Here is a 17,146-nt window from a genome sequence, read left to right as displayed (position 1 = left end):
GCAGGATCTGGTCCAAATGGGATATGCCAATAATAACAACCTTTCTACACTAAAAGACTGTCCCCTTGGTATTCGAATTGAATTGTGGATACCGTTGCCCGAAAATGTATCAGGCAATATTAGTGGGATTGATTATTCATTTATGGGACAATTACCTAACTGTGCATGTTAGCTAATGGCAACAATTGTGCATTTAAACAGGTGAAAAATATACTCCTGATTTAGGGAAAAGAAAGATGACATAATCAAACTGTGTTTTATTATGTTTATTATACTACAGGCTGTTAAAGTTATTCTTTATTACACACCATAGCCCTCACAATAGGCTTAGTCCTTAAAGGGGAGATAATTATTTCTCAATATACTATTTGTTTGGGTTTGTTTTTTTTTTTTTCATTTTTTCATGCGACAAAAAGCCTAGCAGTAGTATTTTACTTATGTGGCAGTCCTGGAGAAGAGATCTTTATACATACTTATAAATTCAGTTTTCGTTTATGTTTTGTAGGCGACGAGGTGAGCCACCACTTGAAAACGGGTTCCTTCCATACTTGGGCTGTGCCTTGCAGTTCGGTGCCAACCCCCTGGAATTCCTCAGAGAAAAGCAGAAGAAGCATGGCCACATTTTCACTTGCCGAGTAGCGGGGAAATACATTCATTTCCTCACTGACCCTTTTTCATACCATGCATTGATACGCCAAGGAAAACACTTGGACTGGAAAAAGTTCCATTTTGCTACTTCTGCCAAGGTACCGCTTTAAAAATGGTTTTAATATCTAACATGCAAAGTATCTACTGGCAGGACAAACATACCCAGTTAATCCCTATAGCGTAACTATGCCTTTGAAATAGAATTGGTTTCACATTTCTGCACTTTTATTGATTTAAGACATTGGGGTCTTTTTTCCCCCTTTCCTTAATGGAAAGGAAATTTGCAGTGATTTGGATTGTCCAAGAATGACATTATTTAGCCATGTAGTATCCCAAATTGCTAAAGCAGAACTACAATTAACACCATCTGCAAAACGATAATTCAGCTTGCTGAAGTTGAAACCTTCTTCAGGAGGTTCTCACTACTATGGAAGATTTGGTCCTAATTTGGCCTTAAAAAATGATGCAACACAGTAGGACCTCAGTCAAACTCCTACTGAAGTAAGCAGAAAGGTTCCTGTTGATGCCAATGGGAGATGAATGAAGGTCTAGGTAACCATGTCCATTTATTTGTAAGCAACTGTTTAAATCTGTTATCATTTGCCTACTTAACTGCTATGGTTCACTGAGAAATTATTAGTTCTAGTATTAATAGCCCTTATTATGCTTCCCTCTAGCAAGCTATGAAGCTATATTTTGGCTTTAATTTCTGTCAGACTTCATCATCAAGGTTATGACAAGCCTTATTTATCATGCATACAATTTATTTTGTGACAGGCTTTTGGGCATGGTAGCATTGACCCAGCAGAGGGAAACACCACTGAAAATTTTCATCAGACATTCATTAGAACCCTTCAAGGTAATGCCCTAGATGCCCTCATTGAAGCAATGATGGAAAACCTACAGTATGTCATGCTGCAGTCAAGAAGATCTAAACTTCAGTCTAATACCTGGGTGACAGAAGGACTTTATACATTCTGTTGCCAGGTGATGTTTGAGTCTGGCTTTCTAACACTTTTTGGTAAAGAATTTAATTCAAACAATGACCAAAATCTATCATCAAAGCAGGAAACTGAGAGAGCCCATATCCTAAATGCCCTAGAAAACTTCAAAGAATTTGATAGGATTTTTCCAGCCCTCGTGGCGGGGCTGCCTATCCACCTTTTCAAGAGTGCCCACAGCGCCCGGGAGAAGCTGGGAGAGGCACTTCTCCACAAGAACCTCCTCAAGAGGGACAACCTCTCTCAGCTCGTCACCCTCCGCATGTTCCTGAATGACACTCTGTCAACCTTCGATGACATGGAGAAAGCGAAGACCCACGTGGCCGTGCTCTGGGCCTCGCAAGCCAACACCATTCCTGCCACGTTTTGGAGCTTGTTCTATCTTCTTAAGTAAGTCCCAATGTTTCTTGTTCCCAAACAAGAAAAATGGTTGTTATCTTTCAGAAACCAGTTCCTTAATACAGGTGAATTCCACTGCTTAGTACCTCATCAATGTCAAAAAGCTTACTGATTACAACAGAAGTGGACTTCCACAGAGACCTCCTTCACTCGTCTGAGACCAAGTAGCGGTACACCAGAGCAATCCTATAGAATTTTTTCAAAATAAAAACCACTCCAGGGTAATGCTACACTTTGTCAAGAAAGCTTTAGAGTAATTCTGTATGATATGACATCAGAAGTGCTGGTTGCAGGCAGAACATGAATTGTATTGAAGGCTCCCAATATAATCAGACATTTTTAGACCATCTCACTAGAGACTGCAGCTGCTGAGCTTGTTACTCATGAGAGGAGACATGGTTCAGAGAATACTATTAAAAGTCCATTTCAAAGTGGGCCTCTGTGGAGTAGAATCTACTTCAGCGTGACTAACTCTTAAGTCTGGATCTAAATTGCTGACATTTTTATTTAGCCAGTGGCTTGCACCTTCGTATCTACCTGCCATTGCTAATATCTGATGTTCTTTAGTACTTTTCACTCCAAGAATGCATTGGCTTTAGGTCTTCTGGCCTTGGAGTCTTTTAACACCCTGATTGATTGTGCCTTCATCAAGATGCTATTGCATCCTGTATTATTATCTATACGTATTTCACCCTATCTCCTATATTCCATGTCTGTAAGAAAGTCTAGACAGTGAAGGATACTATGTGGACTCTTCATATTAGGAAGATTCTTTTCAGCTAGGCGGAATATTGCCACATAATGGGACATCATTGAGGATAACTGATGTTATAAAACTGACCTATAATCCTGTTCCTAAACTTTCTACCCACAGTGGGGCTATTTCCTAATCTACAACTGATTGTTTTATTTCTTATTCTTGGCATTGCTTTTTAGTGACATTACTGTTCATTACCTGAGTTATACACATCAGTTCTCTCCCACTTGTCATTGGAGACAACATGAAATACTTGGGGTTCTTTTCCATTTTTTGAAGTGATTGTACCTTTGCCAAGACAAGAAAAAGTGTAATTGCAGCATTTTGCTGTGACATTTTCATTTTAGAAGGTTGTACTTGTCAGCTAGCAAATTAAATTTTAGTCAGGAAGAAAGTTAATGGCAAAACCCTTTTTAAAGCATTCTTAAGTGCAAAATTATGTTATACTTCTGCTCTTTCGATCTTAGGAGTCCAGAAGCAATGAAAGCTGCTACCAAAGAAGTGCAAAGTATTTTGGAAAGCGCCGGACAGAAGATCAGCTTAGATGGCAAACGTATTTCCTTGAATCGAAAACAGCTGGATAATATGCCAGTACTAGGTATGATTATTTTATGCAGGAGTACCAGAAATCACCCCACAATTTTCACAGTCTTCTATTTGTTACCATATAAATGCTTTCTACAGAATTACTATGGAATTAGCCAACAAAACACTAGAACAAAAACCTGTATGTTCCTTAGCACTAGCCAATGCAATCAGTCTTCCCAATGTCCCAGGAGGTACTGAGAGCATCAAAGTTCACACGAATAGCACTTTTTCCTGGATAATGGCACATCTCAATACTGCTACACAGCTACATGACATAGTACTGGAGACCCATGGGTAATTTAGAACAATATTTTGTTTAGTAATTTTAGATCAAATAAAAGGATGTTGCCAAATTTTATATCCCAATTCTTCATTCAAATGGTGAAGCAGTAACTTCTAACACCATTACTTTCATTTCTTCTTAATATTTTTCAAATTGTAGGCACATTTTTCAAAAGTGTCCAAGTTACAGAGAGTTTTGAAAATGTCACCCTTTAACTACTGTTGCTTTTTTTTTAAAAAAAAAAAAATCAGCTTGTATTGAAACAAAAAAACCCCAAGCTACTTTTTCTGAGTACTGGTTTCTATGCACCACCTCTTAAAAGTTCAGAAAATCCTGATCACTGCACTGTTTCTTTTTCTTGTTATGTTTCCAGTCTTGACTGGTTTGTTCTTTATCTCAGAGTGAAAACGTGTCTCGCTTTCAAATATTCCGTTGCATCAACTACAAGTATTTTCCTAGGGGAAAGCGGATTATGTTCTCGGTGTTATCTGCAGAAGGGATAATAATGCTAAAAAGAAATGAGAAAGATACTTTCTTAGGAATTTAGAAAGTTATTGTTAAAATATTTCTTCTAATAAATGCAGGGTTTCAAAATGGGTCTGAAATAGTTTAAAATGCATGACCTCCCCCAGGAACATACACATCCTATTTCCATGGTAATCGTTCCTTTTCCTCTCCCGATAGACAGCATCATCAAGGAGGCAATGAGGCTATCAAGTGCATCCATGACTTTCCGAGTTGCCAAGGAGGATTTCACTCTGCACTTAAAGGATGAGTCTTACAACATTCGCAGCGATGATATTGTAGCTCTTTATCCTCAACTGTTGCATTTTGATCCAGAAATCTACGCTGATCCCTTGGTAAGTATTTATCAAAGTGCATTAAACGCTGAGCTCTAGCAGAGGCTAACATGCCTTTAAATAGCGCATTTATTGGGGTGCCCCCACAGCTGGTTTTCTGTTGTACTCCAGACAGTCTGTTCTTACACCTGGAGACGTAATGATAGGCAAGAAAAAGAATAAAGTCAGTGCAGGCAGTATCTGTAAAACATGTTTTAGTGTAATCAAAAAGTGTGCTGCCAGCTCAAGACAGCCTTCTACTCACCGCCTGCCTCAGTGAGGAAAGATCACCGTTATGGGGGTTTGAGGGAGGGCAAGGATAAGAATAATATTTTCCCAAAGGCACAGAATGAGCAGTCTTCCAGTTCTGTTGCATCAACAAGGATGAAAACAGCACCATGGGGCCTGGCCCTACTGTACCATGCTCAATGCTAGAAGCTCTCCTTTCCCAGCCTGCTTTTTGTGTCTTAATGGCATTACCTATTTTTACAAGGGCAGGGAGTGATAGGACAAGGAGCAATAGCTTTAAACTGGAAGAGGGAAGATTTAGATGAGTTATTAGGAAGAAATTCTTCCCGGTGAGGGTGGTGAGGCAGTGGCAGAGGTTGCCCAGAGAAGCTGTGGCTGCCCCATCCCTGGAAGTGTTCAAGGCCAGGTTGGATGGGGCTTTGAGCAACCTGGTCTGGTGGGAGGTGTCCCTGCCCAGGGCAGGCGGTTGGAACTGGGTGGGCTTTAACGTCCCCTCCAACCAAACCATTCTATGGTTCTATGATTCTATGATCTAATCTTTGGAGGTGTTCAAATATCAAGTAACTCTCTTGTGGATTTAATTACAGACATTCAAATATGATCGCTTTCTCAATGAGAATGGAGAAGAAAAGACTGACTTCTTCCGCAACGGTCGCAAGTTAAAATATTACTATATGCCATTTGGGACAGGCATAGCAAAATGCCCTGGCAGGTTATTTGCTGTGCATGAAATTAAACAATTTTTGGCTTTGATTTTTTCATATTTTGAGATAGAGCTTGTGGACAATAACGTGCAGTGCCCTTCTTTAGATCAGTCCCGTGCAGGACTGGGTATTTTGCAACCAGCCAATGACATTGATTTCAGGTATAGACTGAAAAGCCTATGAATATCTATTTTATATTATACGTATAATATATGTAGTATATAAATACACAATGTAACATACAATTTATATGTATTTTATGTATATATGCAAATGAAACATTACAAGTCTTGGGGGAAAATCTATATGAAGATGCTAATTCATCAGTCTAATGGGAAATGCATAATGTATATCATTATATGCACTGTGTTGGTACAAATGTCTCTCCTTTTACCAACCATGTTGAAATGCAAGTTAAGATTTTGAATTGTGTGTGTACAGTTGTTCTTTTTTTTTTTTTCTGTCAGCAAATACTTTCCCCAAGTTAGTTAGAATTTCATCAGCTAATTCAAAATAATTGTTCAAAATTCAACTACAGTTAAAACTTATTCTTTTTTATCATTGAAATGTTGGGGGTGGTGGTTCACCCCACAGATGAAATAAAATTTTTGTTGTATAAAGGCAGATTCGCACTGGGGAGGGGAGAGTTTCCTGGGGAAGTACCTTTATGGTTTTATGAAAAACTAGAAAAAGTCTGGAAGAAAACCTACAAAAATATTCACGTTCTAGTGAAACTGCAAAACTTCTATTATATTCATTGTAATATACTTCTTTTCAGAAAGTTGTAACTGTATTGAAATAAATGATGTTGGCTGAACCAATTGCATCTCTAGACTGTTTGTGATTTTAATGTCTTAACGTTATCAAAGATTCGTGCACTCATCGAAAGCCACCTAAGCCAGCCTTAAACTAGCCAGCTCAAACACCAGTATAGACGCAAATAAATAGGCACCATGTATTCACCAGTGGTTCTGGTTGGATTTTGCACAATTGTCTGAACTCCACATTTCCATAAGCCTCCATTGGTCATGCTCCTTAGGTCTTCGTAGTCTGATTCCATTAAAGTTATCATGGGTAGTATGCCCACACATTTCATTTTTAGTGGTGGCATGTCCTTAAGAACAATTGTTCCAGGGATAATACAATTTGGTTCTCTGTAACATCCCTGTCCTTTTCTGCTGCAAATGATGGATGGATGGGTGTCACAAAAGTCTATTCTTTAATGAAACATCTTCAGGCTGAAAGAGCTAGTTTTCTTATCATCAGCCAATGAAAAGAACAAATGGACGTAAAATATTGTTGTTATCCTGGTTTTGTATGTTTCTAAGGATTTACGGTCTGACCTTTTGTCCTTGACTCAAAAGTAAGCCTCATCACAGAAGATGAGATACAGGACTATTAGATATTTTCAAATCTCACATTCTGGCAAGACATCCAGTCTAGCTGATAGAGCTCTTCCTAAACATGGGATTTTGGAATGAGTCCTAGAACTGCTTTAAGTTATGTAGCCATTTCTCTTCTCACTATCCACTGTGCTAAGTATTCAAGGGTAAATAAAAAGATTCTGTAATGTGTGATTTTTTTATTACCTATGTGTGGTCCTTGTAATTTTATTTAATCTTCTTTCATTTTCAAAAGAGAACAGAAAACACCAATTTGTTGTCATTTGTAATATGTATAATATTAGGTATAATGCAAGTGGTTTTGAATTATTACTTTGGTTCTCTTGGTAAGGGAAGTATCCAGTCTTTCATACTTCTGTCAATTACAGTTTTGTATGATTTATATAAATTATAGCACATTCAATGTAAGCTAGCACTGACCCAGAGAACACATGAAAGCCTGACTTTATCATAATTACATGTGCCCTGGCACGTATTATTACCAGCAGAGTGTCTACTCCCCCTTCCTTACACAAATCCTGCTTAAAACAACAGTTTTTGAGGGTAACAAGGCTATGCAACATTTTAAGCAAAATACCCTTCCTTGATGAAAAGTAATTCAACACAGAATTACAACAGCAGATAACAAAATATAAGACTGCTGAATTAATTTGAGGTTCCCTTGAAAAATAAGCATTCGGGTAACAAGGCTATGCAACATTTTAAGCAAAATACCCTTCCTTGATGAAAAGTAATTCAACACAGAATTACAACAGCAGATAACAAAATATAAGAAGACTGCTGAATTAATTTGAGGTTCCCTGGAAAATTAAGCATTCTTTTACATCCTCTTGTCTCCTTCAAACTGATTGCTGCAGACCGCTCTGACTGTGGTTTAATGTTTTCTTTCAGCTCCCTTGGTCTATGTCAAATCGAAGTATTCAGTAGCTCCTAGAGCTGATCTGACTTTCAGCTACCCAAGTGTGGGAAAACAACGGAAGATTGGCGAGGAGGATTGTAAACACGCCCAAGTGACTTGCAGCTGTAAAACACATGTATCATACTAATTATTGTTTAGCCTTGAGCGTTGGACAAGCCGAACATCTGTGTTCAGATAACATAGGCCTGTGATAGACTTAGAGGCACTCTATTGAACATGTTTGAGATTCCTGCCCTGCAGTGGGAAAGATCAAAGCACGGTGGTAAACTACACCTGTGTGAATCCCTGATATACAGGCGAACACACTTGGTTCGGTGATCCTCGAGCATGGACTGAGCTCCATGGTGCCTGCATCCCGGCTTGTGTGCCTCTGCCCGGGCGCTGCTGTGGGGATGCCCTGGTTGGTGAGGTACTGAAAATAAATTTACTCTTTGCATTTCATCCATGGTTTTGTGATTGTTCTTGTGCTGTGCCTGTGCCGGCTCACACACCAAGGAATACCAACAGTAGCGAACTGAGGGGAAGGTAAAAACACCCCAGGACTCACCTCGCAGATTAAAGCCGAGTTCTGAAGATCGTGGGGAGGCTACTGACTTTATCGCCAAGTGTCAATGCTCTCAGAGACAACACAGGAGATGCAAAAGCCAGCATCTCCATATTTGCATTGTCTACTTAGCACTTCTTCCTCCTTCCCCTGCTATGTGATAATCTCAATCCGCTGGAATTATGTTCTCAGGGCTTTGCTTGACTGGCCCGATCTCATTACCCAGTCTTCCCCACTATGTTGACAATGTGTGCGTCAGGTCAAATGCCTGTTTTCTCTCCTGAAACCCACTCCTCCCTCAACTACCAATTCTTCCCCTTGTTATACCCCTTTTTCATTCCTTCTGGATACTTGCTACATGGGCAGGTCTACAGAGGGTATTAGGAAAGCTATTGGTGTGGTGTCTCTGGTCCTTCAATCCCTTCATAGGGACTTCAGCATTTTAACTAGAGGGAACCATGCCACATCTGTCATTGCAGCAGACGTAGAGGGAGAAGCTTCAGTTTCTGTTTGAGGTTTACTTTTTTGTATTGTTTTTTTTCAGTGAGGATTAGATCAGTCTTTAATGTGCAGAATGTACCAGATAAATGCTACAGATATGCTAGGTTTTGTCTATCGCCTGCAGCCAATTTTGCACCAAGAAGATGAAGAGTAAGCAAATAAAAATTGTGGATTTCTGTCAGGCTGGACTGCTATTTACAACTTTATGTTTAGCTTTGAAGTCAGTGCTGAAATTGTTGACATTCTAGAACAGAAAGTGCTTCATTGCAACTTGCGTAAATCCCTATGAATTTCTAATGGAAATAATCTGAACTGATGGTCTTTAAAGCCTATTTGCAATTAAAATAACTATAATTCTTTTAAAATTTGTAATGCATATTGATGCATATGATGAACAACTTTGCTTTAAAAATTATTTACTCCAATGTTTAAAGAACAAAGCTTCATTTTCAAAGCAATCTTAATAAATCGAAGTCCAATGGAAAAGAGAGATACTCCTGCTAGGGCAGACATAATTAAGGAATGGTCAGAACCCCCAAATGTTCATGTAATGCAACGCAACTATCTTGTAATAATAACAATACAGATCTGCACACTTTAAAACAGCCAGCTTTAGTATACCTCACATTGCTCTCCTGCAGAGCTAATTCAAAGATTTCCTAACAGAGGCAGCCAGATCATTCCCAGGTAACAAACCACAGCAGAGGCAGGCATGAGGGTCCGTGTCCATCCCACCCAAGTCCAACATCTCAACTGCAGACTCATCACAAATTGGCAAAGCCAGCACTGTTGCCAGATCGGACACAGGGTCCCATGGGGGTGCCTGGGGTGGTCCTGCCGAAACTCCTGCGGGAGCGTGGCCCTCGCCACTCAGCCTCCTGTCATTCCTCTGTTCCTGGGGTAGCAGTTCTCCAGGGACAGCCTGACCCATAACCTGTGGGTTGATATTCAGTGTATAAAACAACAGAGGTGACCAGCTCTTTCTGCCCAGTTCTGAACTCCTGTAACACGAGGAGTGTATCAGCATGTCTTCAGGGGACTATGCGGAGCAATGCCACTTTTTAATGTTGACTTGGTGTTGACGCAGCTAAAAAGATGCAGTATAACCCCCTGAGTATGCTTCCACTTTGTGACGAAAGACATACAGATGAACAGTTTGAACAGTTTTGGGTAGGAATTTCTTCTTTTTCTATACTGGGCTATACAGAATCATAGAATTGATTTGGTTGGAAGAGACCTCTGGGATCATCAAGTCCAACCTTTGCCCTAACACCACCATGTCACCTAGACCATGGCACTAAGTGCCACCTCCAGTCTTTCCTCAAACCCCTCCATGGATGGGGACTCCACCACCTCCCTGGGCAGCCCAGACCTCCTTGGTATAAACACATACAAGTAATTTGGTTTGCTGCCACAGCTGTTAATTTTCTAATCTCAGTTAAACCCCTGTTACCAGGGTCATACAGATGCAAGTGAGAGGAGAAAAGAGTACAAAGTCTACAGCCGCTATGCCTCAGCTAATGTAATCAAATACTTCAGCAATCGATAGTCATCTGCCTTGCCAGGGTCACAGACACCACAAGGTTATAACAGGGCAATTCTCTTTGCTGCCTCTCCTCATAGAAGTACTTTTCTTAAGGCAGGAGACCCCAAAAAAGTAAGACTAAAGACCATAAGAGCAATTAGAAAAATATTGGGCAGATCCAGGCTGGTGGGAAGGAGGCAGCCTGTGCCATGGGTTGTGTGAATATTTTGCATTGCACATTTACTAGGTAAAATACATAAAGAGATAGGGGGAGAAGGGGGGCAAAGATCTCCCCCCCCCCGGGGTGAGAACGCTAACCATTAGGTTAGCTCAGGCATTCCCTCCTTTGCTCAGGGAATCTATAGCCTGTTTTCTCTAAAAAACAGAACAGATTCAACAGGACGATTGGTATGACTCCCTGACGGTACCCTTATAGCTAAAGTGCTCTCTTAGCTGAGAAAAGATTCCATTTTGACATGGGATTGAAGTCCCTGAGGCAGAGGAGGGTGCTGAATCCAGTCTCTCCCCCACCCCAGGGGACCTCCGTAACGTTGTGCTTGTCCTGTAAACGGTGAGTAAGAGCAAGGGGTACCTCCTGAGGGAGGCACAAGCACATTATAGACCAGGCACACCAAGGAGATTAAGTGCTCAAAGTTTTTTGGACCCAGATGAGCTCTGTGTCGGGCCAGCCAAGCGCCTCTGCACAGCGACCTTGGGATTAGGAGGAAGACACAGGCAGCTGAGCGGGAGCAGGCAGCTCATAACCCAGTAGAAGGAGGGATTTTGGCTGAGCAGATGAAATCTGGGCAGTGAAAACATTTTACAGTTTTCAGGTTGAAAGAAATCTTTACCTCATCATGGAGTCCTTGGAGGTGACATGATGACCTTACCAGTGAAACAAGTCTTATCAGAAAACAAGACAGTTTTACATTTCTGAATCCATGTTGACCATAGCTGTTGTCCACCACCACAGAGAAACTAGCCTAGACAAGCTTTTGCTGGATGATAACGGTCATGTAAAACTACCCCGGGGAGAGTCATCTGCCTCCAGCCGGCTGAGCCCGCTCCTTTCCAGCAATGCGAGCATGAAGCGGCAGCAGCCACGCTCGATGGTGGCAGCAACAGGCTGGGGAGCGGGAGGATGCGGCGTGGAGGGAGCTCTCGGTGCTTGGGACCTGACCCTTGTGAGCTGCAGCACATCGGTGTGATGTTCTCAAGGTTAAGGTTCAGCCTGGAACTGCTTGACAGGATGAAGCTAAAACCACCCTAGTCAAATTTTAAAAGGTAGAAGCTGCCACTGCATCGTGTGGGGACTTCATCTGCGAGGCTTGCTTTGAGGAGCTCCCCAATGGCAGAAGGAGAGGACCTCCTGGTCTGTGGATCCTGGTGGGCTGAGGGTCAAAGCTGCGTGCAAAGTGCTCTTCTTCAAAACTACAGCGTTTTGGGGCTCAAACAGCAGCAGAACTGTAGGCACCTAGTAACAGAGCTGCCACTAAGTTCAGGCAGCCACTCTTCAGCTTGTCAACAGTGGTTGTGGTGACCACGGTTTTGAACAAAGCTTTTCAAGCCGTACCTAAAGTTCTTAAATTGTTTTTTGTATTTTACTGTAGAAATATCAGGATAAACTCGTGTTTATATTACAAGACCTTTCATGTGAGTTTCTGAAGAAAAAAAAGAGGAAGCAAAGAAAGGGAAAGTCATGGGATATTTTTTCTTAAAGCACAAAATAAATTTTAGTGATAACGATAGCTTAGTTGTCAATAGGGTGCTTCAAAAGATATTGTTCATGGTCTTGGTGTAAATGGATAGCTGTAGCAGCATAAAAATTTATTTGTCATTTACGAACTGCACGGAGGGCTACAGTCGCATGTCAGCAGCCTGAAGATAAGTCCAAGCCCTCCTCTCATTTACACGACCGTAAGGTCAGCACAGATAAACAGCACACAGAGGGGGCTTGATCATAATTATGTCTGCAGTCTGTCCCTCTTTAGCTAGCTGCATACAGGAGGTTTGGTGGTAAAAGCAGTCATTGCCTCATAATAACCTTAGAATTAAACAATAAAGAGGTTACATACTATTAAATGGACTGCTGTCAGTGTAAATACCCAGCTTGCTAACTGTTGTTGACTTTAATTTGTTTTCTGCCAAGACAGACAACATGGTGGGACACGCTCCAAATCAAACGATCTTCAGTGGTCGACATGTCATGAAAGGAGAGAGAGGTCACTTCAGAACAATTCACTAAAGAGACACAGATTTTTAAAATGAAAAGTTCATTTTAGATAATTGGCCGATAAGATCCTGCAGACCCTACTTATCTTTTTAAGGATAACATTAATTTCTGAAATTCACCTCACCAAATAGCAAGATCCCACAGAGATTTTGAAAGATTAGAGCACCTTGGCTGACTGAATCACTCTTGTTTTGAGAGCTCTTCAGTGTGAGAAGCCATGTAATTATTTTTCAGTAAGATTTGTGTAATAGTTGATTGCAAGGGGATGAGATGTCTCACACTCTCCAGTAATTGCAGACCTGAGAGATATAAAACATCCACCAGAACAACATTAAAGACCATAGGCTGGAAAAAGTCAAGTGAGAGGTTCACTTCACCCTAGGTATGGCAAGAGGTCCACTTTACCCGGGAGCACGGCAAGGACGAGTGGAGCTTCCTCGGGATCTGTGTAAGGCTCCTAAGTAAGGGACTTGCTCACAGAGGTGCCCAACCCACAAGCCCTCAGCACTTTTCAAGAAAACAACTGGTTTTCTGTCAGGTTCTGGAGGACTTTGGGAGGCCTCCATCCTCACGTTAGCCACTGGCGGGCACCCTGTGTGAAGTGCCCGCAGGCGGGAACACGGGGCCCGGTCCTCGCCACCCCGTGCCGTCCCGCTGCCAGCCGCGCCAGGCCCAGTCTCACCTTTCAGAGATCGGTACCAGCTCCCCCGCCTCTTCTCAGCCCGTGGTCCGTACGGACGTCTGGCTGTATCGCACGGAGCGCCTCAAAGGTAAATCAGAGCCTGCAAGAGAATCATGGACGGATACAACTTTTGGTGCCTACGAAAGCTTGATCGCTCAGCACCATGAGCTTGCGCGGCTGGTTTGAAGCACAGGGTGAGGAACGTAGCCCAAAGGGTTGCATCAGTGGGTGAGAGAACTGGGCCTTGCTGACCTACCGTGACCTCAGCTCTGCTCCCTTCTTTAACGATAATTGCTTATTAGGCTGAGGGAAAGACTTTCTCTCTGCTTTATGCGACATTTCAGCTCGCCTGCTCTGCCCGAGTAAGCGAAGCCTCAGGAAAGGCAAACAGTCAAAGGAGGGTTTTTTAAAAATACATCCTCCACGTTGAACTGACTCATTTCGTGGTTATTTTATTTCCTAGATGTAAGAACCTGGATCAAGCTATAATATCCTTATGAGGATTAAAAGCTGATGTTAAGAATGACAGGGGAAACCGTTAATGACGCAAGCAACAGTCAATTACATGAGTTGTTAGCTGTGCCTCGTGCTCTTGGTACTGCTTCTTACAGGTATTGTTTAGACACAGCAAACCTGCGTCAACAGACTAAAAAGACTGTTGTCCGTTGACATCGCGTGTCTGGAGTTAGACGAGATTCTCCTATGTCTGTAAAGCGCATATAGTCAAAGGACTTTTCCTGAAATGCAATGATATGATAAAGCATTAGGAATTCTGCAGAATCTGCAGAAATCATAGCCAGATGCTACGGGTGCCGGATACAGATTTACAGATGATATACGCTCCCCTGCCAAGCTCTCTGCAGATGGCCGACCTTAAGTTCCTAGTAGAGGCATCGCAATGCCGGAAGGCAGACGCCTGGTTGCAATTCAGAAGAGCCAAGCCAACTGCTGAGGCTCCTGGCACAGGCAGAACAGAGACGAGGGCTGAAGAGTCAGCCCCATCTCGCCCCAGGAGTGGTTTCTAAAGCTAACGATGGCACAAATTACATGTTTATACCTTGACCTCCCTGCTAGGAATGTTTTTACTATTGTTGTTTATTATTGATAGTATTTCCACACAGATCAGGACTTTGTTATAAGAATTATACAAACACGGAACAAAACCACTATGCTTCTCCCAAGGATGTCACAATTGAAGGAAAAGACAAGGTGAAAAACATCCATCTAGAGGAGGGCAAGGAAACGAGGCGGCAGCACTGCCAGCATGCCAGCTAGTAGTTGGAAGAGACCAATGGGTTGGTTAACGTCAAGTTTATCACTGACGCTAAAGCATCTTGATCTAGTCAGATCTAAAACATGAGAACTAGATGGCTGATACCAGATGACAGATAGGTGAGGATTAAGCTATGAAGCTCCTTGAAAGTGAAAAAAGAGTAGTTTATCTTCAGTGCTGTAAAGGATACAGGAGAAGGTGGCAAGGGAACAGGGATCACAGTATAGACCAACGACCTTTGCAGCAAATATACGAATGCATGTAGTAGGACAGGAGATCACTATAAAATTGCTCTGACGCTAAAGCATCTTGATCTAGTCAGATCTAAAACATGAGAACTAGATGGCTGATACCAGATGACAGATAGGTGAGGATTAAGCTATGAAGCTCCTTGAAAGTGAAAAAAGAGTAGTTTATCTTCAGTGCTGTAAAGGATACAGGAGAAGGTGGCAAGGGAGCAGGGATCAGTATAGACCAACAACCTTTGCAGCAAATATACAAATGCATGTAGTAGGACAGGAGATCACTAGAAAATTGCTACCATGCAAGAAGGGAGCACTTGGATGAATGTTTTGTTAGGAGAATGGCTAGGAAAGGCTATATGTTAAGAGCAGTTAGGCAGAAGCCAAGACATAACATTTTAAGAGTACCAATGACTGTGACAGAGATTGCTGATGGGTGACCAAGGGTGAGGATGAGATACTGGTTTTGAGACTTTACCTGACTAAAGACATTGGGAAGCAGTGTCACTTGAGTGAAGTAGGTATAAATTCAACTGATGGGAAGCCACAACAGCACTTAAAAGCCGCACTCCAGAATGTGATTTTAAAAGGCGAGTTCAGCAAGCTGTGAAGCAAGAAAGGAACATGGCACGACCACCGCTGAAGTAAGCTTGCATCAGGTAACAAAAGAGCGAGGGAGAACAAAAGGTTAAGGGAAGGTGTGACAGACAGGGCGAGTCTGGGGAGGTACAATGGGATGGAGTCAGAAGAGGAGGAGGAGAGCCCGGTAAGAGTGCTGGTTTAGTGGAAACCATGAACCTGAATTTCCAGAGTAGACCTCAGACAGACCCTATTCCAAACAGCTACTGCTGTAAATAAAATACAGCAGACTGAATCCACATGCATGTACTTATGCAAATATTTGCTACCACTCTGATCAAAGTTATTAGGTGATAATGTTCAGCCTTGGAAACTGGCCTTGAACAGCATTTATTAAGGTGTTCCACTACTACAGCTATTGCTAAAGATCAGTACACCAAACGGCACCGTCAATTAGCCTTGAACCTTTGTGCAGAGGACTACCAGTAAAACCATATAGAAAATAATGTATCTGGAGCCTGCCAAATAAAACACACGTGCAACTATCACCAGCAGCACAGCACCGTTACTACAATTTACGTATTGTCAAAAAAACACTGGGCAACAAGGAGTAACTAAGAAAATACAGAATTTTCATTGCTTGTTATGCTTATCTGGGGGATAGTTACAATATTTTTGAGGCAGGTACTTTTCATAAGTTAACAGCCTTTACTTCAAGTTCCTAGCTTCAGTGTAATACAGATTTTTGCAATGAATATACCGTAAGCATATAAGAAAGAAAGGAAAAAATTGGGTGCCACATATATAGATGAAAGTAATTTATGTTATAGTCTGAAAAAATAAAAATATTAAAAATATTAAAATGTTACACCAAAGACTATAGGAAAATAGAAGAGAAAAAAGTTTAAAGTCCTACACTGAGAGTGACAGAGAGCCAGCGTGAGTCAACTCACAGATTAAGAAACCTATCTGTAGGTGTCCATACAGGATCTAGGTTTCAAAACTCCTCATATAGCCTGTGGAGATCTGGTCAGCACATGCAGACAGCAGAACACCAGCACCCGCCAAAGTATGCGTGACTACTTTAGGGTAAACCAAATAGATCCCTAAATGGAAATGACAGCACTAACAAGGGGTTTGACTCATTTGTGCCCACACACGTACCTAGAGCCATTTGAAATGCCCTGCGGTACCCCACGTAATCTCTAGACTCCCTTCATACAGGCATACAAGTCAAGTGTCAAGCCAGTCAACTTCATGGTGTCTTCAGAGACCAAAAATCTTCTGGGAGCTGACTGTGGGACAGGAGCCTGATCAAGCCCTAAACCTCCACCGACTGGAATGGGAGCTGGGCACCTTGCTCATACGTAAATGCATACGGGTAGGTACCTACATTTAAGTGTCCTAATCTTTGAACTGAATCCTATTCTCAGAGTTTCAAGGACTGTCAAAGAAATGTAGGCTTTGAATTCAGTTTGATCATCAGCTTTTAAAACAAATTTTGATTTCTACAGGAACAATAGCTATCGATCATATAAAATAATAAACTTGCCCTGGAGACTTTTGCTCCCAATTACCCTTTGAAAGGAGATCCTGGAGAGACGGTATTCTTGGTTTAGGCATCATATCATGTAATTTATGGATAAGCCAAGGGAGTCAAGGTTGCACAGATCTGGCAAAACATTTTGGCCAACAACTTTTGTGGAAAAAAATGCAAATTGTAGTCAATCAAAACAGTTATATAGGGTTTGTATTTCCTAAATCACTTGGATTGGAA

The 17,146-nt window shown here is 41.7% G+C and overlaps 1 protein-coding gene across 1 annotated transcript in view; it reads left to right on the top strand.

Annotated features, from left to right (window-relative positions):
- LOC104163021 (cholesterol 7-alpha-monooxygenase) overlaps nucleotides 1-6,293 on the top strand; it is a 7,283-nt gene extending 990 nt beyond the window's left edge. Inside the window, exons 2-6 of the mRNA XM_009701899.1 lie at nucleotides 506-746; nucleotides 1,426-2,039; nucleotides 3,273-3,403; nucleotides 4,361-4,536; nucleotides 5,352-6,293. Coding sequence (XP_009700201.1) covers nucleotides 506-746; nucleotides 1,426-2,039; nucleotides 3,273-3,403; nucleotides 4,361-4,536; nucleotides 5,352-5,651 — 1,462 coding nt within the window. The 3' untranslated portion in view covers nucleotides 5,652-6,293. The remainder of the gene's footprint in view (nucleotides 1-505; nucleotides 747-1,425; nucleotides 2,040-3,272; nucleotides 3,404-4,360; nucleotides 4,537-5,351) is intronic.
- The last annotated feature ends 10,853 nt before the right edge of the window (nucleotides 6,294-17,146 follow it).

The sequence above is a fragment of the Cariama cristata genome, unplaced genomic scaffold, assembly GCF_000690535.1.
Source record: "Cariama cristata isolate BGI_N322 unplaced genomic scaffold, ASM69053v1 scaffold1636, whole genome shotgun sequence".
Classification (NCBI taxonomy): Eukaryota; Metazoa; Chordata; class Aves; order Cariamiformes; family Cariamidae; genus Cariama; species Cariama cristata.
Note: the sequence above shows the minus strand (reverse complement) of the source record. Positions and strands in the feature narration are given on the sequence as shown.